This window comes from Cuculus canorus, chromosome 17 (genome assembly GCF_017976375.1).
Source record: "Cuculus canorus isolate bCucCan1 chromosome 17, bCucCan1.pri, whole genome shotgun sequence".
Classification (NCBI taxonomy): Eukaryota; Metazoa; Chordata; class Aves; order Cuculiformes; family Cuculidae; genus Cuculus; species Cuculus canorus.
The window spans coordinates 2,762,939-2,786,938 of record NC_071417.1 but is presented as its reverse complement, the minus strand read 5'-3'; the positions used below and the strand labels follow the sequence as shown (position 1 = coordinate 2,786,938).

The window sequence follows — 24,000 nt, the reverse complement described above, 5'->3', positions numbered from 1 at the left end:
TGACTTTAACTTTTACTCGTGTGTTCCTTGCACACAAGGAAATGGTTGCCAAAACCACAGTGGCTGTAAGCAAGTGATTACACCCAGTGATGCTTACATTTGCATTTTCCTGGGTAAAAGCTAGTGCTAACCAGGCCTCATGCTAATCAAGATCTTTTCATATAATGCCAGACAGACGCTTGTAGTGCTGATATTTGATACTGACAGCAGCTCTCACCCTGGCACATTTGTTTTATCCTTCAAATGCAGCAAAATTGGTGTGTTCTTTCTTGTTCCATAGATCTTTGTGATATTGGTTCATAAATAATGACAAAATAAGAAGCTTCCTAGGAATAAATGATACTGGTGAATGTTTAATGCATAGAAGTGCAGTGTCTGGACTTTTCTAGATCTCCTCAGTGGAGTCCTAAGAGCAGCATCGTTACATGAGAATGGCTCACAAAATGAAATATGCATATTTCCATTATTATGTGCTCATATATTAATGAGAGGTGCTATGAATAGTCTAGGAGCCTAATGCGAGAAGCTCTGCTCAAAAAGAGGATAAATCACATTGTATTGTGTTTCTAAAAGTGCTGCCTAGTTAGCGTCTGTGTGGAGTTGTGGTGCAGCTATTCCGTACGCACAGGAGATGTTGGGCATAAGGTGCAACTGTGTCCTGCCAAATGTGGAGTGCATGAGTTGCTACTGAACAATCCCCGGCTCGCAGAGGGTCTGGAGCTGAAGTCTCCAGACTGCAGCAGCCTGGAGGGACATCTGGATAGCAGAAGATTTTTACTCTGAAGACAGCTGAATGAGCTCTTGTTCCTTAAGGTGGAAATTAGTGACAACAAGGATAGAAATGATGGTGGTTTCCAGCACATGAGGACTTGGTTTGGAAATGAGGTTTCTTAGAAAAGGGTTTTCTAAAGCTCTGAGGATCAGCTCAGCTCTTCAGTAATGTTGCTGCTGATAGCTAAGCAGCATGTGGCCTGCTCGAGGGAAGTGGCCAGCAGGGCGAGGGAGGGGATTCTGCCCCTCTGTTCCTCTCTTGGGAGACCTCATCTGGAATACTGTGTCCAGTTCTGGAATCATCAATGTGAGAAGGAGATGGAGCTGTTGGAATGGGTCCAGAGGAGGCTACAAAGATGATGAGAGGGCTGAAGCACCTCCTATCTGAGGACAGGCTGAGAGAGCTGGAGTTGTTCAGCCTGGAGAAGAGAAGGCTCCGAGGAGACCTTATAGTGACCTTCCAGTACCTGAAGGGACTGTTTACAAAGGCTTGTGGGGACAGGATGAGGAGGAACAGGTACAAAGTGGAGAGAGGCAGATTTAGACTGGACATAAGGAGGAATTTCTTCCCCATGAGGGTGGAGAGGCCCTGGCCCAGGTTGCCCAGGGAAGCTGTGGCTGCCCCATCCCTGGAGGGGTTCCAGGCCAGGTTGGATGGGCCTTGGGCAGCCTGAGCCAGTGGGAGGTGTCCCTGCCCATGGCAGGGGGTTGGAACTGGATGGGCTTTAAGGTCTCTTCCAACCCAAACTATTCTATGATTCTATGACTTGCTTTAGTTTCTTTTGTGACTCAGACTGTCAAATCTGAATATCTGATCGGAGACTGCTTGATTAGCTCAGAGGATTCAGTGGTAGGAAGGTAACTCTTGAACTCGTTGGCTCCTCGGAGCGCTGTGTGCTAGGCAGCCGCTTCCAGCACTACTAAGAAGTAGGTTCTTATGTGTAACTAAGATCTCTGGGGCAGTGGGAGATCCTGGGTATTTTTCCTTCCCTGTGCTGTGCCAGCTGCGGCAGGAAGGTTGGCTGAATAGGTGTCATCTGAAGATCTCACATGTGGCTGTGTTTGAGGCTGGGGCAGGTTTGTTCAGCACTGCAGGGCAAAGGAACCTTAACCCAGCTGCCCAAGGCCTGCAGAAAATCTGCTATTCCTGGACAGAAATCATGCTTTGGATATTATAAAGCATTTTCCTGCGTGAAATGGGAAGAAGGATTACTTAACTGTCACATTTTCCCTGGTTGTGTGCTGTGATCTGAGCTTTTTAAAGCAGCCTAGCTACGACTGTGGTTGTGTGGGTATTGTTCATGATTGATTGGTTTGTTTGCTTTGTTTTAATTTCACATAAATGGGATAGACTGGCTGAAGGAATCTAGCTGTTAGCACCATGCAGGGCCCTGCACTCCTGAGTTTCTGGTTCAGCCTAGGTTACCTGTGTGTCTGCTTTCTGTAATTTTATGTCGAGTTGGCTTGTTGTACTCATCAGCTTGGAACGAGCTGAGAGTGATGCTTAAGTCACTCGTGCAGTGCAGACTCACCAAAAATGTCTGCTGGGCTGACTGTGTCACCTGGAGCTCCTGAAGAGAAGCCAAAGAACACGGGGTCCTTGCAGTGCAGTTTTTCTTGTGCACGTGGATTAGGGCATGAGTGGCAGAACAAACAGTCCTCAGCTTAACGATCAATCTCCCTGGGCTGGTCTTGAGACACAAGTAATAACAAGCTTGTTCTATTTGTTGCTGTATAGAAGGAAGTCCTGTGATCAATAGGATCATGGCTGCTGGGCTGTGATGTTCTGTTGTGCTGTTTGCACCATCATTTTTTTCCAACACTGAGCCTTTAGCTGCTAGTCCACACCTCGTGTGCGTGCCTTCTGCTGTCCTCTGGGACACATGGAGCTCCGAGCACGGCAGTGTCCTTTGGCGTGCCCTCCAGCACCACTCGCTTCTGCTGCAGCGCTTCGCCGAGGAGCGTGATGTCAGATGAATCAGCTCTGCTGCAGCGTCACCTCCTCGCCACCTCTCGTGCCACCTAATGCAGGATCTTCTGTTCCTCAGGCACTGCTGTTCAGGTGCCCCAGACAGGGAGACAGGGCACCACTGTGACACTTGGAATGACTAAGGAGGCCCTCTGTGTCTGGGAGATCACGCTCCTGAGGTCAGGCTGCCTGCCTGGTTAAATCCTGTTTTAATTCCATCCCCGAGCGAAGCTGGCAGGCTGCCTGGTGAGTGGGTGTAAAGCACAGGCTTCTCTGAACTGCCAAGCAATCCTCTTTCTGTTTGCACTGTGGGCAAGAGTGGGGTGTCTGCTATCCTGCTCTGTCAGCATCCTCGCATCTGTCAAAGGGAGCCTCTGAAAACTGGATCTGGCTTAATTTAGACCTAGAAAGGGAAAAGGACAAAAACCCAGCCACCTTCTGCCAGTAGTTTTTGTAGGACGAGGCTTGAGCGTTTACTAGACCAAAATGGCTATGTTTATGGAGAGTAGAGAGTTTTATAGTCTTGAACTTCCATTTAATATTGGCTTCGCTAGCTGAGTACTCCACTGTGCAGGTCACAGAAACATCTAGCAAATGCTGACCACTAAATATAGACCTCGGAGGAGTCATGGGCTTTTTTTAGAGGGAGCGGTCTTGTTGCATTTCTGAAATTATGGTCACCATTGTACTCATCCCTTGTGTAAAACACATACCTGTCTTGCTCTCACATGACTAAGATGTCATGGAGGAGCCGGCAATGTGGAAGTTAATAGCCTCTAAAGCTCCTGTGGAAGGTAGCATTACTCAGACTATAATGACAGACTAAGGAATGTTTCCCAGGAGTAATCGGAAACTGATAGGCTGTTGTGTTCACAGGTTGACAGCAAAGCTCTGGTAACGGCTGAGGTGCTATTCGTGCTGCTTTTCTTGAAGTTCCATCAGTGTTTCTGTTATGAAAATTACCGCTGTTTAAGTCCTTGTGGTGGTTGAATGCATTTGTTTGGAGCGAGCAAAGCAAGGAGGTAGAGACTTGGAAGGTGGATGGGAAGAGGTACCTCCTAGTTGGTGCCTGTGTAGGATTTGATTTAGATGGAGAACCACTGTTTGAATATTCATAGGTCCAAAGCAAAGCCTTTTATAAGATGTAATGTTGTGGCTGGACTAGATTTGACCCTAACCTATGAAACTGCAATAAAACTATGTGTTTCAAAAGCTCATCCTAATGCTCAAGCATGTGTAGAGAACTGAGTATACGGTTCACTTTCATGAGTCTTCTTTTATCCCACCTGTTGACACCATCTGAAAAGCCATTGCACAACGGGTGGACTAGCAAACAGCAAAGATCAATTTGGTGTTGGTGGTAGGAATCTGAGCTGGATGACTCTGGTTTGCTTTGGAGAAACTCCTAGATAAGCTGTGGTCCTCTGAAGCAGATATATGCCTTCCTTGCGGCAGACTGCCTTCATCGCGTGGCACACAGTGAGTTACAGCGGGAAACGAGAAGCTAAGCACAGGGGTGGTCAGCAGAGGTGGCGGTCTTTGATCTGCAAAGTCAGGGAGAGGATTTTGGTTTTGTTTTGTTGTCAAAATAATTATGTACGCTTTTTGCTTGTTGGATGAGTGGTTTCTTGGGTGGTTTGGATTTTTTGCTGTTATTGGTGTTCCTGTAGCAATGTTAAATGGCAAACTCCATGCAAAGTGACTAAGAATGATGTGGTCTTCCAAGGCAATGTTTCTTGGGTACAAAGCTAAGCATGCTTTCTTTAAGAGAAGCCTTCTTAAATGCCTTCAGATGATATGGTTCCTCTCTGAGAAATTTAATAACAAATGTCCCCAGCAGAATCCAGGGAGAGCCCTGCCATCATCTAGCTGTACAGCCTCTTTGTGCTTAGTGTATAGCAAAGAGGTGCTTTAACTGTGTGATGTCTCCTGCTTTATGATGTGCAAGCCTTAAATACCACCGTAAACATAGAGATGCTCTCAAAATGCAAAGGGTGGATCTCAAAGCTGTGTTTGTTTATCAAGCAAGGTTGTTTCAAGGGGGGCTGATGGAAATGAATCAAATTCTGCATCACTGGTTGCTTAGGGCAATAATGTTCTGTCTGGCTGCAGGAGCACCTGGCTTGTCTCCTAGCATCAGAATAACAGGAGGAATTAGGTCAGCTGAGCTGGCATGCTAGAGATCAGCCAGACAGCGTGCTTCTGCTGGGGGCAATGAAAGATGTAGAATTTTAAGTCATTGGAGATCCTATTTAGGAAAGTATCTTACATCTCCGAGAAGGGAAGGCCTCCTGGCTGGCTCAGTCCATGGGGGAGTGTGGGATGGGAGAGCTGCTGGTGTGATGGGAAACCCCAGGGAATCCAGCAGCGTGAGAGGTAGAGTCAGGCAGGGCTGTGGGATGGGTTTGGAACACACTGGCTGTGTGTTTTCTGTGTGTGCGCTGCTTTACGGTACCATGCACACAGCCGGGCAGCTTTATCTTTGCAGGATTTTTCATTTGGGGTTGACTTTTTTTTCATCTACCTGTTAAATATCTTAAAAAAATATTCGTTTCTCTTTGTTTTTTAAAGCCCATATTACTCTGGCTTCTGGTAATTGGATATTTTTTTTTTCCGCTTTTTAAATTATGATAGTTTTTATTTGAAAATTCTTTTTTTTTTTTTTTAGACTCCTTGTTATAACACCTTTGTGCTGTGACAATGGGTGTTTGGTTTTTTGAACCTGGTAAAGGAAAGCTGAAATAAGTGGATGTAAAAGAGAAGAATTGCAAATGCTGGGCAGTCATGCAGATGCTATAGAAAACCCTATTGGGACTTGGCCTCTAATATCCAGAGCTGTATAAAAACAGTCTCCTGCAGGATGTCAGTTTATATTTGGGATATGCCTTTAAAATAAAAAAAATCCAAAACGAAAAGGCCATTTCCAGCTTTTAGTAGAACCACATTAATTGGTTCTAAAATCAAACTTCCAGATTGAATGGTTTTGTTTTTATTGGAACATGTCTCATAAGTGAATAGGTGAGTGTGTGATTAAAACGGAACCATTCCTTATTGTAGCCTGCCTCATTGTCTGCCTCGGCTCCCAGCACCCCCCCTACTCCTTTGGGCAGGCTCGTAAAATGCAACTTCATGGAATGCAAGGATTTCATTCCAGTACATGTGACCAAGCTTAAGGTAATGGGGAATTCATCCTTAAATGTTCCTTTCATAATAATAAGACTGTGATACAGAAAGGAGATGAGAAATAAATATAGACAAGCAAGTTGATCTCCAGTATTTTTATCGTTGTTTATAGGATTCTGAAGTTTCCTCTCCTGATAGCATTACCGTATTGCGTTGCCATTTGCAAAAAGGACCTTGCTTTTGTTCAAAGAAGCTTTTAGACCTTATGCTGCTTGTTGGCAAAGATGTATTTCCACTCCATGTCAGAAAGCTCAAACTTTTCAAGGTTCTGCTGTTTTTTCCTCTGCAATCTCTTCTCCTTGCTGGGCTGCCGCAGCTGCAGGTGGACCTGCGCTGATGCTCTTGGGCAGGAATGCCTCCCGAACTGCTGTCCAGCTGTGGCTACAAAGGGCTGTAGATGGTCGTCTATACCCAGAAGAACATGACTGCTGTAAGAAGTGATTGTTTTTTGGTGTCCCAGCAGCAGGAGTCTTGCAGGAGTTTTTGGTCTCGCCTTGAAGCTCTGTGACTTGTGGAACCTGCTGCTTTGTCTCTATACTCTTATTATGGTGTTGACGCTGTATTTTGGTTTCTGTGGTTAGGCTCAGACGCAGCTCTCAGCTTTGACTTGCTGTAAGGTGCTGCTCTGCGGAGGCCCAGTCTGCCTCAGAAGGAGAGTCACGTTCTCCTGCTTGAACCCTCTGAAAGTGCCATAGCTTCCATCACCCAGCGAGTGTGTTGAATCTCAGGGTTTGATTGAGGAACACAGTGAACGTGCGTGAAGCCAACAGCCTGGCTGCGATGGGCACCGCACCCTGCCACTGCCTGGAGTAGAGCTGGAGAGGAGGAGAGAGCTGGGACTGCTTTGCAGGAAGCTGCAGAAAGCTGGTGTCCAGTGGAGGAGATGGTGAAGTCTCTTCAGATCACTTGAAAATCACTTCAGATCTCTTCAGGTCACTTGTCTTACCAGCCGTTTGTCTGTGGTGGTATTCACTGCCTGGCAAACAGTAGCTCCGCAGACTTGACATTGTCTGGTTTATGTTTTAATGGCATGCACTCAGACTTTTGGACGGTTGCCAGGGGGATGAGAAGTACTTTCCCTCCCTTCCTGAAGCCCATGTAGAACCAGAGGAGAGCTTTCCTGCTGTTTTCAATCGGCCCTAAAGTACGACCTGTCCTCCAACAACTCATCAGTTTTATAAGCAGAGAATACTGCAGTGCCTGGTAGCACTGGCCCTTGGCGTCACTGTTCTTCTGGTCCTGCAGAAACCTACCTGCTGCAAAGCTGGCCATAAGCCACGTCTGTACTGCAGGGCCGCTCTTCTTCTCGCCCTGTGCCTCCGCTGGTGCTCCACGTCCTGGAGCCAGCCGACAGGTCTGTAGGAAGCAGAATGCAGCCAAGAGCCAGCGCAGAAGTCTGCGAGCCTCTCTCGGTCTTTCTTCTTGTGCTTATTCCCTGGGATCTACCTAAAGAAATTAGGACCCCTCATTCTTTTTGGAAGTCAAAGATCTGCTGACAGTGGTAATAACAATTCCCAGCAGGCTTTATTGCTGGACCCGGATATGCCAAAATGGGCAAAAGTATCGAGTAGGCTGTTGAATGATGATATGTGTTGTTTGCATATCGTTTCCTGGGCTCTGCTTATGTGTGACTGCTACTGTAGCCCAAGACATCATTTCCAAGAGGAAAGTGGCTGCTGGTTCCTTATAATATGCTAACTCTCTTGTTGCAGCATCTCACTGGCTGCATGACTTGAGTCCCAAAATTCTATCCTCAAATGTACTTTTGTCTGGCTGTGAAGCTATGTCTGGCTTTGAGAAACATTTTGTGGTATTCTGTGTCCGTGCAAAGTGGAGATTATATTGCAGTGAATGAGTACTTACGTCTTCTTTCCTCATTCCTACTTTTATTCCTTCATCTAAGTTAATTGTCGACTCTTGAATTGGAAACCTACTTGAAACGTTCCCAGGTTCCTCATTGGTAAGATTCAGGAGAGAAGAGAGGGACCGGCATCAGAGAACAGAGAAACACAATAGATTGAGACTTGTTTTTCTTTCCTTGTGAGGTCAAAAGGCATGTGAATATCTTCTAGCTATTTGCTTTAGATCTGTTTTCCAAAGGGTGAAGGTTGGTAGGTGCTCCCACAATTCAGATTGATGTTACTATTGTCTTTTATCTTGCTTCCGTTCAAATAGTTGCGTCAAGAGATAATCCTTGCATAGCATGATGGCTTTCCTTTCCGTCTTCCGAGGTTACCCTGCTCGAGCCAAGCTGTGAGCCAGAGTGAAATCATACCAAGAGATTTAAGTGTTTGGAAAGTTTCTTCTCTCTCTTGGGAATGGTGGACTGTTTCCTGAGCCCAGCCAGCTTGGGAGCCCCGGCCTTAACTCAAGGCTTTCCAGGTGCCATTGGCCTAGGAATTGGTTTCTGTAAAGCAAAATTGTTTGTTACAGGCTGTGCCACTGTCAGAAGGGCGGTGACAAACTATAGACAAAAGGGCACTGGCTCCGTGAGATCATGTTGGCTAAACTGGAGGATGCAGCGTGTGGTTGTTCTGCTACAGTGAGTGGGGGAAGTAGCATTAAAAAAAACCAAAACACAACAACAGAACGGAAAAGATTAGCTTTCAGTTGGTGTCAAGACTTATCTTCCTCTGCCAGACCCTCAGCTTTGTTTGATGCTTCTGTTGTGTTGGTCCAACTGATGAGTCCTAGCCCCATTTGCAATTATCTTTGCTCGGCAGCTGCTGCGGGTGCTGTTTGAGAGGCAGTGTTGAGCAGCACACGCGGGTATCTTCTGAGAGGTAGAAACCAGCAGCCTTTGTGGTCAGAGGGAGGCCAACGAGGAGTGGTAGGACACTGCTCTTCAGGAGAATAACAATACCAGTTTTGAGGACTTGTATCCATATGGCTCCCCTCGTGTAGGCAGTAGGAGCCTCGTCAGCCACACGGTGCTGAGCACACAGGCGTAACATTGGAGCTACATTCATCTTCAAAATGTTCCTCCTGCATCCCCCAGTCTTAGTAGGAAAGAGATTTTGTGTGAAGTGGAAGCTGTTCTTTGCTGCTTTTACCGCAGTGTCTATTACCAGACTGGTCCTGCAGAGACTGGTGACAATGAGCCTCTGCTTAGAGTTTTGGAGTGTTGTGTCATTAAACTGCAACTTCTTTCCCTTCCTAAAAGTCTTTCTAAATTTGGTGGCAGGCAAGGTGGTGGGGGACAGTGCAGAGGAGGAATTCTCTATGGAAGTTTCCTCTTGCAGCGTTTTTAAGCTGTGGTAGGAGGATGACTAACTGTTGCTACACCCAGACATTTCCCTTTGGACACACCTAAACACACTCTTTCCAAGAAGAGCATCATGCCACCTTCCAGGATGGGTGGAGAGAAAATTTTAAGGGAGACAGGACTACTTGGTTTTGATGTCGGTAACGCCGTCCCTCCTAATGTCCCAGTGAGGAATTTGAACACAGCGCTGTCCTGGGGTGATTAATGCTGTTCTGCTAAATGAAGTTTCTTTGTTTCTTTGTCCTCTGTCAGCAGATGTGCCTTATTTGTAGACAGTAGAGGCTGTTGCCTATTTTTACACTCAATTAAATTGTAACTTCATTGCTGGGGCCTCTGCTGCAAGAACTATGAGGCAGGCAGTGATCCAGACTGGTTAATTATCAGCTTAGTGTCTTTGGCAGAGGCCTTTTGGTGCTGGTCAGGGCACTGCTGCACTTTGTGATGAGAGGAGGAGTTGGGGGGTTGCCTCTGTGCCATTGCCTTCATCAAGCCTGGTTAGTGACAGCATTAGCCTTGGCTGCGGGGACTGGCACACGTGAGTGAGGTCCAGAGTAAATTATCTGTAGTACTTCTTGGACATAAGCCTCTGCAGCAGTGCAACAAACTAATATTGTTACTCATGTGGAAATGAGTGGTTTGGGCATTTTGTTTCTTTTCAGAGAGACTGTTAGCCTGCAAAATTTGGCTTGCAGTGTTTCTTGTTTTGTTAATGAACAAATCATAAATACTCTGGAAGGCTAAAAATGGGAAAGAAATATTTCTGCTGCCGAATCAGCTTGAGAGAAGTCCGTCAGGTCATTAGAGAAACCAGAATCCTCTTTAGGCAGTGGTATCCATTGTGACCACAGAAAGCTGTTGGCTGAAGGCGTTCTTTAAATGAGAGATCGTTTCCAGGGCCCTTCCTGAAATAAATGTTTAGTTTTGTTGGTGAAATTCCTACAAATCTCTTTCTGGTAAGTGGGTTTTGAAATGTTGAAGTTGTCATCCCTGCTAGAGGCGCCTGCGATCTGAGCCGCGAGTTGCTGTGCTGCGGTGTGTGCGCAGCAGGATGGGGAGCGCTTCCCAGGAAGGCTTCGGTGTTCAGAGGGTGCCGTTGCCACTGGAGGGTTGGAAGAGCCACTTGCTTCTCTCCTGGAAGCCTTTCAGGCATTGCTGTCTTATCTCTTTGCCCTGTGTTGGTGGGATCTAACCACCAGCCACTGAGGTCACCTTGGCGCTGGGGAAGTCGAGCGGAGCATCTCCCCTGCTGGCATAGGTCCTTATTTAACCCTGGTCACTGCGTACACTGCCTGCCAGAAATCAATGCCTTGCTTGATGATGTTTGTTTGCAGGGCCTTTAAATAACATACAGTGGAGAGACCATCCGAACTGTACATTACCTATTGGCTAATAACTTGTTACAAATATCTTTTGCATGTAGTTTGTGAAAGCTAAACTTCCTCTTCGTTGTTTTCGTGTTTGCTTTCTGCTAAGGGATGGCAGCTCTGCCAAACAAGGGCCAAGCAGCTGCCGATAATTGTGTTGTACAGCCACCAAGGTGCACAGTGTGGTTCTGGTGCTGTCTGGTGGTGGGGGACACCTCTGCGGTGTCCTGTGCTGGTACAGTGTGTGTTCCGCTTTGTGCGTGCTTCCTAAGGCCAGGGAGCTGGCGGAGAAGGTCAGCGAAGGCTCTCAGGATTGTAAGAGGCATCGCAGTGCAGCACTTCTAGAAGATGAGCACTTGGCCTGGGCTTTGCTGGTGTTGAACCCCATGATAATCCAGAGAGCTTTAGCCACCTGCTAATAGCACTCACTCAATGCGTGTGTAGAAGTTGATTGGCCAATGTGACCTGAGATCTTTCCTTTTTTGCCCTCAAATCAAAGGTGCGTCTCTTGGGTGCTTTTCAGCTGTGGAGTTGAACTGCAGGTCCCAAAGTTGTTGCTCTTATCTCTCTGTTCCGGCTAGTGCTGCTCGTGTGGGCACAGTTGCTATAAACGGACAGGTTAAATGTGGAAATGATTAAGGCTTTAAGATTGTAGCGTGCCAGCATCTGCATTGCATGCTGCCGTTAATCCTAAACGCCAGAAAGGAACATGAACACCCAAGCCACAATAGAGGAGACTGGCTTGGCTAAATAGGTGCATACACAGAAAGAAATAAAATGCTTAAATACCTGGCACTTCCAAAGTAAGGAAACCTCAGGGATCTAATGTATAATGAAGTTTTCCCCTGCTCTTCAGTCTGAATCATACAGAGCACAGTTTACCTGTTTAGAAAGAAATGCAGCACCTGTAGTGCGTGTGAAACATTTCAGAGTCTAAATCTTTTATTTTCCTTTTTTTTTTTCCTTTCCCCAGGAACTGGCAAACTCTGTCTACTTGGTTATGGAGGTGAGTATGTCTCGGGGTTTTTTTATTATTTTCTCCTTCTTTTTCTCCCCCTCTTTCTCTTTCCTAATTTAACTTGGTTTAAAATAAGACCAGCTGGTTACACAAATAGTGCTTTCTGCTCACAGTCTCACCTGTGATGCTTTTGCTAATCTAATCTCCAGCTGCATGCCTTTGAGAACTGGGGCAGTGTGGGAGAAGACAGCAGCCAGGGGGGTTTTTCATATTGCTGCTGTCAGGAGGTCATGCTGGCGTGGATTGAATCCGTCAGATGTTTTACCTCAAGGGTCAAGTGGATATTCCTGGGTAGTATCTGCTTCAAAGATACGTGGAAAGTAAATTTTCTCCACATAGCTTAGCTGCAAAGCTTTTGAACGTTTTCCTGCCTCTGCAGTGCCCTCTGAGGTCTTGTTGACTTTCCTTAGCCATATGGAATGTGATGTGGGGAATTTCACTTTTTAGCTGTAGCTGCTCCCAGGCTTTCCTCAACCTGCTTTTGTAGTGGTACCTTCAGTGGTGACCCTTCTGCTTTGTTCTGGTTTTATCTTTCTCTGGTGTGCCTGCAAATGCGTGTACGTGCATGAGCACTAAAACTATTACAGATAATGCTGGTGGGTCCTAGTGCAACAGAACATGTAGGGGGAAATAGGACAGAAGAGGAACCTACTGGAATGTTGGTTTTTTTCCTGCCAACGTCTGAATACATATTTTGGCATATGTATTATTATTTATGTTTAAATACCATGATGAGCCTGGCAATCTGGGGAAGTTTACTGTTTATAATCTTCGATTTGCCTTGCATTAACTAAGCGTTCTTTTCTATTTCCAGTACTGTAATGGTGGTGACCTGGCAGACTATCTTCACAGTAAGTAGAATATTGGAGAATATCCTCTCTATTCAGAAGAAAACACTGTTTTAGCTTATTAAAGTTGCTGGGGTTTGTGGAAGGTCTAAGTAAGCAGATGGTACATCTTTTTTTCATCTTGCAAAATAAGCAGAGTGTCACTGCTCCTCTTCTAAGTGCTTCACCCTTGATAATCACTTGAAAATGGAGAATCCATGGCAATAAAAGCTGGCCTTGTAGTCTTTTTCCTATGTAGGTCAGTGGTGACTGCTGTCAGCAGTTACGTATTTTAGTTACAATGGCCTGATGGATTAAACATGTTTTAACACTTCTTGGGGACACGGTTTGTCTTTTTCTTGGTCACTGGAAAAAAAGCTATTAATACCAAAGCCTTGTAGTTCTGTAGGGTTGGATTAAAAGAAGATCCCAAGAGTATATTTCACCGTCTTTAAGTTTTCCCCTAAGGGTGTCCCCGCATCTAGGACAGAACACCTTTCTCACTTCAGTTTATCAAGAGTGACCGTAGTGTAGCCAGTAGCGTTGAGGATGATGAAAACTAACTTCAGGGTCTTTGGGTCTTTTGGAGAATATAGCACAGGTATCTGTGACTTTGGTGCCTTGAAGAACCTGTTGGTGAGGCTGAAGCGTGTCTTTGCCACCAAACTGAATGAAACGCGCTTTGCAGCAGTTTTGCTGGGACGTGGGCTGCGATCTCCCCAGCTGTTTTTCAGGGCAGCCACTGCACGGGTACGGGATCTCGGTAGGAGGATCACATGTGTAACAAGTTGCTTAGCTGCAGTCACAGCCCTTATTTCCCGTTGGCCTGACTGTTTTGGTTTTTTTTTTTCCTTTAAAGTAGCTTTCTTGTTGGTTTGCTTGTTAACTAGAAGATTACTGAATGTGAAGAGACAAATTTAATCTCATTTCATGTGTGCCTCTAGGTTGTGGTTAAACAAAGTTTGTTCATGTTGTTAAAATTAAAAGCTAGTCGACTGGATAACACTTCAGGCTCCTTATTTGAGACACACGATGCCTGGAAATGGCAAAAATTGAAGGATTAAAAGCTAAATTTACATTTGCCCTACAGCTAGTGCTGGTATCCCTAGAATGATTATTTGGGGCTTGATGCTAGTTTCTTGCACTCCATTCATACAGGTTAATAAATTATGTGCATGGACTTAAGTTTTCAGAAAGGATTTAGGACTTGAAGGAAGATAAAGGAATATTCTGCCTTTCATGTGTTATGTTTAAAATGTGGGCAAGATAGAAGTGACAGGCGTTTGTGTTTTACAGGTTTTTTGTGGTTTGTCCTAAATAAGTGGTGGTGTTTTACATCTGTTGGATATTGCTGTGCTTTAAAGGGGGCATCTTTGGTGGTGGTGGAATGCTGTTATGAATACCAACTGAAAATGGTTTTGTATTTGGTATCTTCTTTTTGTCCTTGAATACAAGTACAAATTTAAATAATGAAATGCTTTTAAAAGAGAGTCAAACATCAGTTTTACCAGAGCATGGGCTTTGAAAGCTAAAGTTTTGAGCTTTAATGTACAGGATGTGAACCTTGATATCAGAGCCACAGGGCTGTACCCCCTGGTTGGCAAAGTTGAGTCTGTAAACAAGAACACAGCTTCTGACTGAGTGATTTATAGAAACATGGGTTTATAGAAAATCTTCCTGTTCTTCCTACTGCTTCTGTGTCCGTTATCATCTTCTCCCTTCCATCACCTTACCAAAAAAAAGTGAAGCATACTGTGCAGTTAGCTTGGCTCTTAATCCAGCTCATTTCCTTGTTTATCTGATGGGACTGCTCAGGAAGCTTAGGGGTGGTTTGAGAAAGTGACGGTGAATTGTATTTTCCTAATAAAATTCAGTTTTACCCCAGTTGGGTTTGTTTGAGTGCTGCCTCGGGTAAGGTTTGATCTTTCTTTGCCCGAGTGAATTTGAAAAAGTAACCTTTAGCTCTGTTTTTACCAAGAAAATATTTTACCTTGACAACTGTAAAGAACAGCTGTTGTGACTGGGAAATTGGTGCTTACTTTTAGTTTAGCTCTTTATATCTGTGTGCCAGCTGCCAGTAAAGAAAACTCAGGCATAGATTTCCAGAGGGAGCAGTCAGTGAGGGTCTACAGCAAGGAAGTTCATTAATCCCATCACTGGAAGACTTGGGTCTTCCAGATCTCAGAGCCTCGAAACAAGTATCGGCTTTCACATCGGGTGGCTTTCTCTATTCCATCGTTTGCTCCTCTGGGGCATCTCCTCTCTCAGCTTCTAGAGGTGCTTGGGGTACTTCTGATGATAATGCTTTTTTCCTGAAAGCATCTTGAAAAGTTCAGGTTTCTTCCAGGGTATTTCACAGGTACACAGGAAGCTCATCTGTATTGAGCAGTTATTGTGCTTCTTCAGTTATTTTAATAATTGCATTTAAACCACCATCACACAACATCTACTTTCTCACTGACTCCTCGGACATTTTTTACTGGTAATGCCTGTAACATTTATGCAAGCTGTGCATGCTAATCCCCTGCTTCTCATCGAATGAGAGGCTTGTGAGCTTCCCAATCCATTCTGCCCTCTAATTACAAGCATTAGGCAAGGTGGTAATTGTGTTGAATCCAAAGGCACTCTAATTCTCCTTGTCTTCATAACTGGAAAACGTGCGTATGTGCATGTTTCAATGCAATATGTGTTTCAGCTGGGGTTATGCTGTCGGTCAGCCCCATCTCTCTGAAACAACCCAGGGCTGCGTGTGTTCTGCTGAGCATAACTTCTGTGGTGGTGGTGTTTAGTGGTACAGTGTGATTTCCCTTCTGATAGATCTCTGTGGATGTTGCTTTCATTTAAAGCCCATTGCAGAGTGTGTTTCAAGCTGAGTGTGGCAGATGGCTGCTGTGTGTGGTAGAGCTATGGGAAGCCTTACAGATGTGAGCCTACTCGGTATGGGAATAACTGGAATTCTGTGGCCTCGGGTACTCAGGAGGTCAGCGCAGGATATAAAATTTATTCTTATATTCTGTGTATGGGCATTGATGCAGAATGTTATGGGTGGTTCACAAGTGCATATCCATGACCTTAAAGCTGCTTCTTGGAAAGCACATCTCCGAAGAAAACTTCACGTCAGAGCAGGGTGTTCAAAGACAACACGTGCAAGGAGCTGTGATCTTCTAGTACAAGAGGTGTGAGATACTACTGTGTAACTTTTTACCCCCTACAGCAACATAATTAAGAATATATATGATAAGACTAGACCTGTCCGGAATAAGTCTTCTGACTTGTGTGGAAGACTTCTCGGGAGGCTCACTGCCCTTGTTGTGCATGGGTGGAGCTGGAGGAGTTACAAGATGGGCACCAAATAAATCAGCTTGGGCTCTCCGACTTCAGCATGATTTGGGTTTAGACTATGTTAGAGATACTTGCGATACCTGTGGGTAAGAGGAGAAGTTCTTTTTCCTAAATAACTTTCCAAATCGGTGTTGTCACGTCACATCAGCGGGTGTACTCCAGTGCATCTGCCCTTGGAGCAGCTGACGAGGGTCGGTTACTAGTTTACCTGGCAGGCTGAGCATCTCAGCACAGGCTGACCAGGGCACTTTTTAGGTGGTTTCATCTTTTTCCTACGCCTCAAGAGCTGTGAGGCATGCAAGCCTTGCACTGACCTGTGGTAAATATTTGCTCTGATTTACTGACCTGTGTAGCTGCCGTTCTCAGGGCAGTAAGCTGAGTGCCTTGTCACTGAAATGGAGCCCATGAAAATAAACACACAGATATTATTACTTCTGGCAAAAGGCAAAGTAAGAGTTGTGAAACAGCATTCTCTGCAAGAACGTGTTGCTCACCACAGACATCCACAGGGATGCCCAGACTTCAGTGTGGGCTTAGCATTTTGCCAGCAGTGTTCTTGTGTAAAAATGTCCCCTTTTTTAGAAGGACAGAAGTGAAAGTTCCCGATTTAGGGTGTAGCAAAATGAGCTTTCTCATTCTCCACTCTGTTTTGGTGTCACATAAATTGAATGAGTCTTCTATATCTTGTCCCTCTTTCTGTCAACGGTAACTAGTCTAGAAGATCATTTGTGGACCAATATCCTGAAGTCGCTGAAAGTGTCAGTTGTATTTATGTCTCTGTCCTTCGTTTGGAGATTGCTGTTGTCACTCTGTAGACTGATGGGCTGAGCATGAGAGATAAGGACTCTTGGTACTCTGTTACAGCGTATGTGTTAATGGAAGGAAGTAAGAGTATGTCCCGAGACTCCCCAAGTAACAGTCTCTCCTGTTGACAGCAGCATCTCTGTTTCACAGTCCTACCTTGCTGCTACCTGGATTTGTGTTATTCAATGCCGCCAGAGGATCCAACCAGACCTCTGCCTAGTTTTGCTGCGCTGCAACGTTATGCCGCAGCAGATACGCGAGGGGAATCTGTCTGCAGGCGTGAGACACCAGCTTAGATTCTGCAGATGTCTGGAAAGCAGCGTCTTTGCAGGACTGAGAGCTTTGTACAGACTTCTGCGAAGTGGAAGAGCTTCAATTCTGCAGAAGTTGGTGGCTTAGAGGCCCTCTTTTCTCTGGGCAAATGGATTTTTCTGAGCTTGGCAGCAGTGTTTTGTTTCAGCACAAAGAGTTCAGATTCACATTAGGGAAGCTTAACTGGTTTGCTGAGGGATGGTGACTAGTGCCGTGTTAGCCTTACAGCCACCAAATTACATAAAGGAGAGGGTAACGCCTTAAAGATGTGGCATGCTGTTGGACTGCAGGTCAGAACAAGGCTCTCAACACCACCGTTTCTCTGCTAGAGGCAGAGTGTGTTTAGCCAGGAGTTTGTAATTGCCTCCTAGCTTAATAATGTTAAGAACTGCCAAGTTTCAAATCTTGCTTCATGTTTGGGGGAAGATGAGACAGCCTGTCCTTTCCTGAGCCTGGGCTGAATTGGGCAAAATAACTTGGAAATTCTCACTGGTTTAAGAAGGTGTTTTAACCATTCTGAAATAGATTTCCTTAAATAGGAATCACAGAAATATTGCAGAGGTGTTTTGTTGGAGAGAGTAGATCACAGCTGAGATGCTGGACCTTTAATAGACAGAAAATGGTACAGAGTTGAGTGCACTGATGTGCTTCGGCAGAGGGTCGGGGAAAGCCTTGTTACAGGTGAGTCGGTGGTTTTTTTCAGAAGATTCCAGCGGGCTTAGTAGGCTTGAGCTGCCTCTTTGTATCCTTAAAATCCCTTAAAATCTCCCCTTCTTGCAGAGGAGTCTCTTGAATTCCAGATGAGTGCCAGTTCATGAGGAATAAGGCCCAGTGAGGGGAGAGAAACTCTATATACATGTGCGCCAGTCTCACGTGTATGAGTCCAGGACCAGCTGATAGCCGTGGTGACATTTCAGCTCAGCTTGTGCCTCCTTCTAGACCCAGTGAGATTTGGGAGTGGTGGGAGTTTATTTTCCATTCTAAGTGCTGTTTAACTTATCTGTGTCCCTTGCTATTTCCCATGCACATATTTTAAAAGTTAGACTTTTAATTTCCTGTGTTATGTTAAAGCTGTGCGCAGCCTCCTCTGTGTTTTCCTAAGGATTCCTCCCTTCTAGCTGACTAGGTAGAGTAGCATTTTGAAGTTCCTGCCAGCTTGTTTTAATGTCTTGCTACAGAACAGCTGCAAAAACACTAATGAAGTCCCAAGTAATTTACAGGGACCTTTCACAAAAGAAACTGTTTTATTCAAGTGGAATGGTGCTTTCTTTAAGCCTGACTTGCTCAGTGACTGACAAGGAGGCAGGCTGGTAGCACTGTTGATCCTGGGGTTTGTTCAGCAGGCTGCTCCCAGCTTTGGCAAGAGCTTCATACCTATGGCTCTTAAAATAATGAGAGCTAATGTCGCGCTGCTCTGATTAGAAAAGCCAGTTGAGCATTGTTTTAATACCTTCAATGTTTATTTTCATACCGCAGTTCTTGGGAAGCCCATATCATGGGAGTGCAGTTCAGAGCTTTCATACTCACAGATTTTGGTTACTAATTATTTTTTTTTTTTAAATTTGCTTACAAAAGCACTCGGAGGTGGTCTTGCTGCTCTTTCCTACCTGTGGGTGCAAGGTGGAGGCTGTCAGATGACAGTTTGCAGGACAGTTTGGTAGGAGTAAGTTGTTCATCCTAACACCAGGTTTAGGATTAGAATTATGGTTTGGGGTAGAGGGTGATGATGCACAAGGTCACAGCTAGACTTGTCCTCATACATCAAAGCTACAGATCCCTAACTGACTCTGAATTCGAACTATCAACGCTTTCCAGTTCCCGCCTGGTACTTAATGGTTCCTGCAGATGCAGAATGTGGGCTGGTCAGCAGCTCTTGCTGAGGGAAGCCCTGAACCTCAACAAACGTCACATTTTTTGGACCCATCTGATAATCCAGATTTAGCTCCAACCACTGGCCCAAGCTCACCATGAGAGACTCGGGGCTGAAAAGAGCCCTGACCAGTGAATAAGCTGGGAGTGCAAATGTTCTCCCTGGAGGAATCATTCAGAAATAGGATGTGGAGAGAAAAACACCCACCATATGTGGAAGGAAAATCCCAAGCTATGGCTAATTGCTGTGGAGAATCTGCCCTCTGGACTCTTTGGAGAACTAGCATTGTGATTTTTTTCATCTGTGGTTATATTTTTCCCTCCTCCCTAGCTATGCGGACACTTAGTGAAGACACCATCAGGCTCTTTCTCCAGCAGATAGCAGGTGCCATGAAAATGCTGCACAGCAAAGGCATCATCCATCGGGACCTGAAACCACAGAACATCCTCCTTTCCTACGCAGGAGGCAGGAAATCAAACCCCAACAACATTCGCATAAAGATCGGTAAGACCCTGTTACAGATGTCACCCTAAGCACTCTCAGGAGAGTTTGGTGACAGATAAGCATCGATATATTTTGGGGAAAATGTCTAGGGGGAGGAAAGAATCGCTACGCTCTTTGAAATGCCCTGAAGTTTTTCATCTTCCTCGCTTAGTTCCTCTGCTAGACAATAACCATTAGTTGGCTCCAAGCAGTGGGAGTGAGGAAACAGACCAGTGCAAAAGAAGTTGGGCAGGCCCTGCTCCACTTCCCAGCTGAACGGTGCCTCCCTTGGTAAAACAAATACCAGGCTGCCCTAATTGGCTTGTAATCTCCAGGTTTACTGAGAAATGAGCAGATGTTGTGACTTTTGTCTTCAGTTTTTAATAGAATTGAGTATATGTTGGTGTCTTAAGGGCTGAAACTAGCTGCTCTCCTGGCTGGCCTTCAGAGACCGACCACAGTGGGAGCCAGGGACACCTGGAAGCAGGCTTTTCCAGGGTCTGAATTAGAGGCAGGCTTCTCAACTGCATCTTGAAGCAACTCACTTTTTGCACGTTAGGCAAGCAGCACAAATAGACTGGTAGCTGGGACAAATGCTCCAGTAATCCAGTTACAGAGCACATATATTCCCTGTGGTCCCTCAGAAATGAGTGCTGGATGATATCACCCTCAACACATGGACTTCTGATTATGTTACATTTTGTGAGCTGAAGTTGACACAAATGAGATAACGCTGTTCCTCACCTGAACTGTGTGCTGTGGGGAAAGTGTTAATGCATTCGTTCAGGTGAGAAATAAAATCCAGTGGAAAAGTTTGAAACGTTGCTGCCTGTTTGGCTGAAGTGTTTTTTGTGAAATGCGGAGTTATCTGGAAGGTAGAAGTGACTGGGAGCCAGAGCCGCGGGCACCAGGCTTGTGGGCACGGCTGCTCTTGGGTGTGACATACCCTGCAGTCCCTCCATCCTGCTTCCCATGAAGTACGTGGTCCAGGGAGTAGCTGGCCATACCATTTCATTTGTGACAGATGACGGTGTAAACAGCTGTGTGAGTCTCCTAGCTTGAAATATCTGTCACCTTGAGAAACCCTCTAAGTGTCATATGATAGATGCTGAGTAACCTGCGGAGATAATTCATCTTGATATTCCTTGTCCCTGGCTTTTCTAGCCACCAGGTGAACTATGACTCAGTTTTCTGTCTTTGTGCTGGGGTTAGCACTGTTGGAACTCTTCTAAAGGAGCAGAGCAAGGCTGTGTTTAGTAGGGCTGGTCTAGAGAAATTGGTGGTGATGAGTAGTGGTTTCTCTTGGGTGTCTGCTAGATTCCAGCCTTTTCAATGGACGGGAACTTACAGTTCCCCAAATTAAAAGTTGAGATAGCAGCAAAGGAACTACCTAGTGTGAACTGGCACTCTAACTGAAGTCAGGAGAGTTTTATCAGCTTCCAGCAGCTGATATTTTGGAGTGCAGGCAAATAGGTACAGGAAGGAATGACTGTTGACCTCTGAAAAATGGGTGGGAGTTTGTTCTTCTGAATGTTTGGGGTTTGGTTTTTTTTTTTTTTGTGGCTTGGTTTATCCTTTTCTGGTGTCTGTAGTGTGCATTAGTGACTATCACGAGGGTTTTACTGCTCGAGAGAGAGGTGTCAGCCTTCTAAGATGGGGCAGTTCACTTGCTGTGAAGATTCATGGGGAGTGAAAGGAAAGTAAGGGGAATCAACTGAGGAAGGTGCAGGCTCTCCAAAACATGTCTGATCCCAACCTACCCCTCTGTTTCTTTTTGTAGCTGACTTTGGGTTTGCCCGATACCTGCAGAATAATATGATGGCAGCAACATTGTGTGGTTCACCGATGTACATGGTAAGTGTGTTTTGCCAGAGGTTTTTCTGTGTTATTCTTGCTTCTGCCTTGCAGAAGCAAGGCTTAGTTTTTGTGCTAGTCTTTCCTCAAGGTGAAATTTTATTTGCTTTTTGGAAGCTAGCTGTTACACAGGGAAACTTCATAAAGATCTAGCTGCTGGTGATGTTGGAAACCAGGTTGCAAAACCAAGTTGTCATGTAACTTTCAAGTGAGCTATGAATAAATAACGTTGAACAAAACAGCATATTGGTGCCCATCAGCTCCCAGAAACTGCATCTTCCACAGGGGACCAAGGCATTAGGAAACAAAATCTAATTTCTGTGCTGCAAGCAAAGCAACAAAAACAGAGTGAGGGCTGGAGTGATACTTCACACATCTGGCTATATTTGAGGTGTTGCTTCCTTGGAGAAGAACCTCAGTAAATCACTGCTTCAGCAGGCCGTTTTGAGGCAGTGGTTCCACAAGCTTGCTGTCACTCTGGGCTTTGCAGTTGTTTTTGCTAAAGCCACAGCGCCAGCAGGAAGGTCCCTGTTTGACAGCAGTTTTGTAAAATCTCCAATTCTTTTTGAGCTCTTTAGTCTTGCAAAATCCTGTCAGACCTATGGGCCTGTGCAGGCAGAGTAAATTTTACTCCCAAGCGTGCTTAGCTTTGCAGCTCAACAGATGGGTATAAATGGAGCTCATCTGCTTCTATTTGCAATTTGTTTTGTACATTCATGCTCCCTAACCCGCCCTACCCTAACTAATTCTTTCACCAAACCAGCTGCTTCCAGGATGACTTCTTAGCTTGTGGAACAGATGTGTTTAAAACCCAAACTTCAGTCCCTTCACTTTCCCCTCTGGGGCCAGGCTGTGAGGAGGTGATCTCTTCCTTGTGCTCATGGCAGCAGTCAAGATCTCTGTGTCGCATCAACTCAGTGAAATTACAAATGACAAAACCAGACCAAAAATGAAAATGTCAAAGCCAACCGTGTCATAGATCCTGGAGACGTGGGTGTCTGAGCTCAAAGTGAAAAGATTATGTGGATCAATCTAAGTTTAAACTTTTACAAGTGCCCTGTGGCCGTAGGCACCTGATTTTGAACATGATCTGATCAACTCTAATTTTTTTGTCTGGGCAGAGTTTGGCATAAGGGCAGCGTGTTTGGTAATCTGTTCCACAGGACTAATTCAAGCAAAGCAGACTTCCTCTCTCCCTTTTTTTGAAACCTGATGTTTATTTGAACTGTGCTATATGAAGATGATGTCATTTTTTTTTTTCTGCTGTGAGAGTTTCCTGAATTGTCTATTTTTAGTGATACTTTTTCTTTTGGAGTCTCTCGTGAAAGTAAGTGAAAACACTCAGCTTAGTTTTTGAAAGGGCTGGAGGAAGCTAGCAATTACCTTCTTCTATTTTATTTATTCATTTATTTTAAACAAATCTGGGCATTACAAGGGACCTCTGAATGTATTGCCTTGTTCTCTTCTGCTGGGTTTGAAGAAAGATGGGGAGGGAGGGTTCAAATGGTATTTTGGGTGTGTCTGAACTGTCCGCACTGCTCGTGCAGTAGCCCTGGGAGCTTTTGCAAGCGAGGCAGGCCCTTATTCTGCTTTAGCTCATAGCCCATCGCTGCTTGATTAATTTTGTTCCTTTAAAAAGAGAGGTGTTTTACCCATATCAGAATGAGCTTTGTCTGAACCCTGATATGATCCACGTCATGTGAAACTTGAAGCTTCCTTGTGGAGTTCTTGTCCTGCTTCCTTGGTGTTGTTTGGTGTCACACCTGCTTTCCTTAGGGACAGACTGAGCTCCTGCCCACAACTTCTTTGCTGCTGTTTTTTTTATTGCGTATGGCCTTCACGTCTAACAGAGCTGTTCCATGCTGGCAGCACTGCGATGAAATCGTGGGGTTAGCAAGCCTGCCCTTCTGTCTCTCCAGAGCCACAGGGCTTTGTGGACTTGCAGCACCTCCAGCTTCTGGAACAGGTCTGGGAGGGAGCAACCGAGGCCATGGTGTGAGTTTAGACACCAGAGTCTGAGGCGCGGCAGAGCTCAGGCTGTTGGACTGAAATGTGCAGATCTGTCTTTGAACCCAAACTGTGACCTTGGCAGCTGGCTGCCGAGCGTGATTAATATGCTGCTGTCTGGGGCTAAATGAGGAAAGTGGATGGGGGGTTGCAGACAGAGGCTAAAGCTTACCTGTGCACTTGTGAGCCTTGGCTTTTCTTGAGCATCGAACTCTTTCCTGCTGTGGTTTAGAAGATCTGTCTGTGTGATTACAGTGAGGGGTGCTTCTGAGCACGGATGGATTCAGCGGAAAATGGTAGAATCATAGAATCACCAGGTTGGAAAAGACCTCTTAGATCATTGAGTTCAACCATTCCTATCTGCCACTAAGCCATGTCTTTGACTACCTCATCTACCTGTCTTTTAAACACTTCCAGGGATGGGGACTCCACCCTACCCCAGGCAGCCTTTGCCAGGGCCTGATGACCCTTTCCGTGAAAGTTTTTTTCCTAATGTCCAGTCTGACCCTCCCCTGGAGGAGCTTGAGGCCGTTCCCCTTGTCCTGTCCCCTGTCACTTGGGAGAAGAGCCCAGCTCCCTCCTCTCTACACCCTCCTTTTGGGTAGTTGTAGAGAGCGATGAGGTCTCCCCTCAGCCTCCTCTTCTCCAGCCTGAACAACCCCAGGTCCCTCAGCCGCTCCTCGTACGCTGAGAAGGGAAAGTACTGAGTTTGCACAAACAATGTAGCTTGGGGTTTTTTGTCTGCCTGAGAGTAAGTCATTGCTTTCCCCACTTAGGGAATTGGCCCTTTGATGTAATATTACAATTTTCTTGGGAGCAAATCTTTTATGGTTTTAGGATTCTTGGGGAATCTACCTCAAGGGTTTTTAAAGCATAGTAGTGACTTCTATTTCTTTCTTGCGGTTACTAAATAAAAAGAACCTACATCTTA

At 45.3% G+C, this 24,000-nt stretch overlaps 1 protein-coding gene across 4 annotated transcripts in view; it reads left to right on the top strand.

Moving 5' to 3' along the window:
* ULK1 (unc-51 like autophagy activating kinase 1) overlaps positions 1–24,000 on the top strand; it is an 80,969-nt gene that overhangs the window by 4,239 nt on the left and 52,730 nt on the right. For 3 of the 4 annotated variants that reach the window (XM_054082208.1, XM_054082207.1, XM_054082209.1), the window contains exons 5-8: positions 11,526–11,558; positions 12,385–12,421; positions 19,056–19,229; positions 20,989–21,062. In XM_054082208.1, coding sequence (XP_053938183.1) covers positions 11,526–11,558; positions 12,385–12,421; positions 19,056–19,229; positions 20,989–21,062 — 318 coding nt within the window. The remainder of the gene's footprint in view (positions 1–11,525; positions 11,559–12,384; positions 12,422–19,055; positions 19,230–20,988; positions 21,063–24,000) is intronic. The other variant, XM_054082210.1, reaches the window with a different exon arrangement.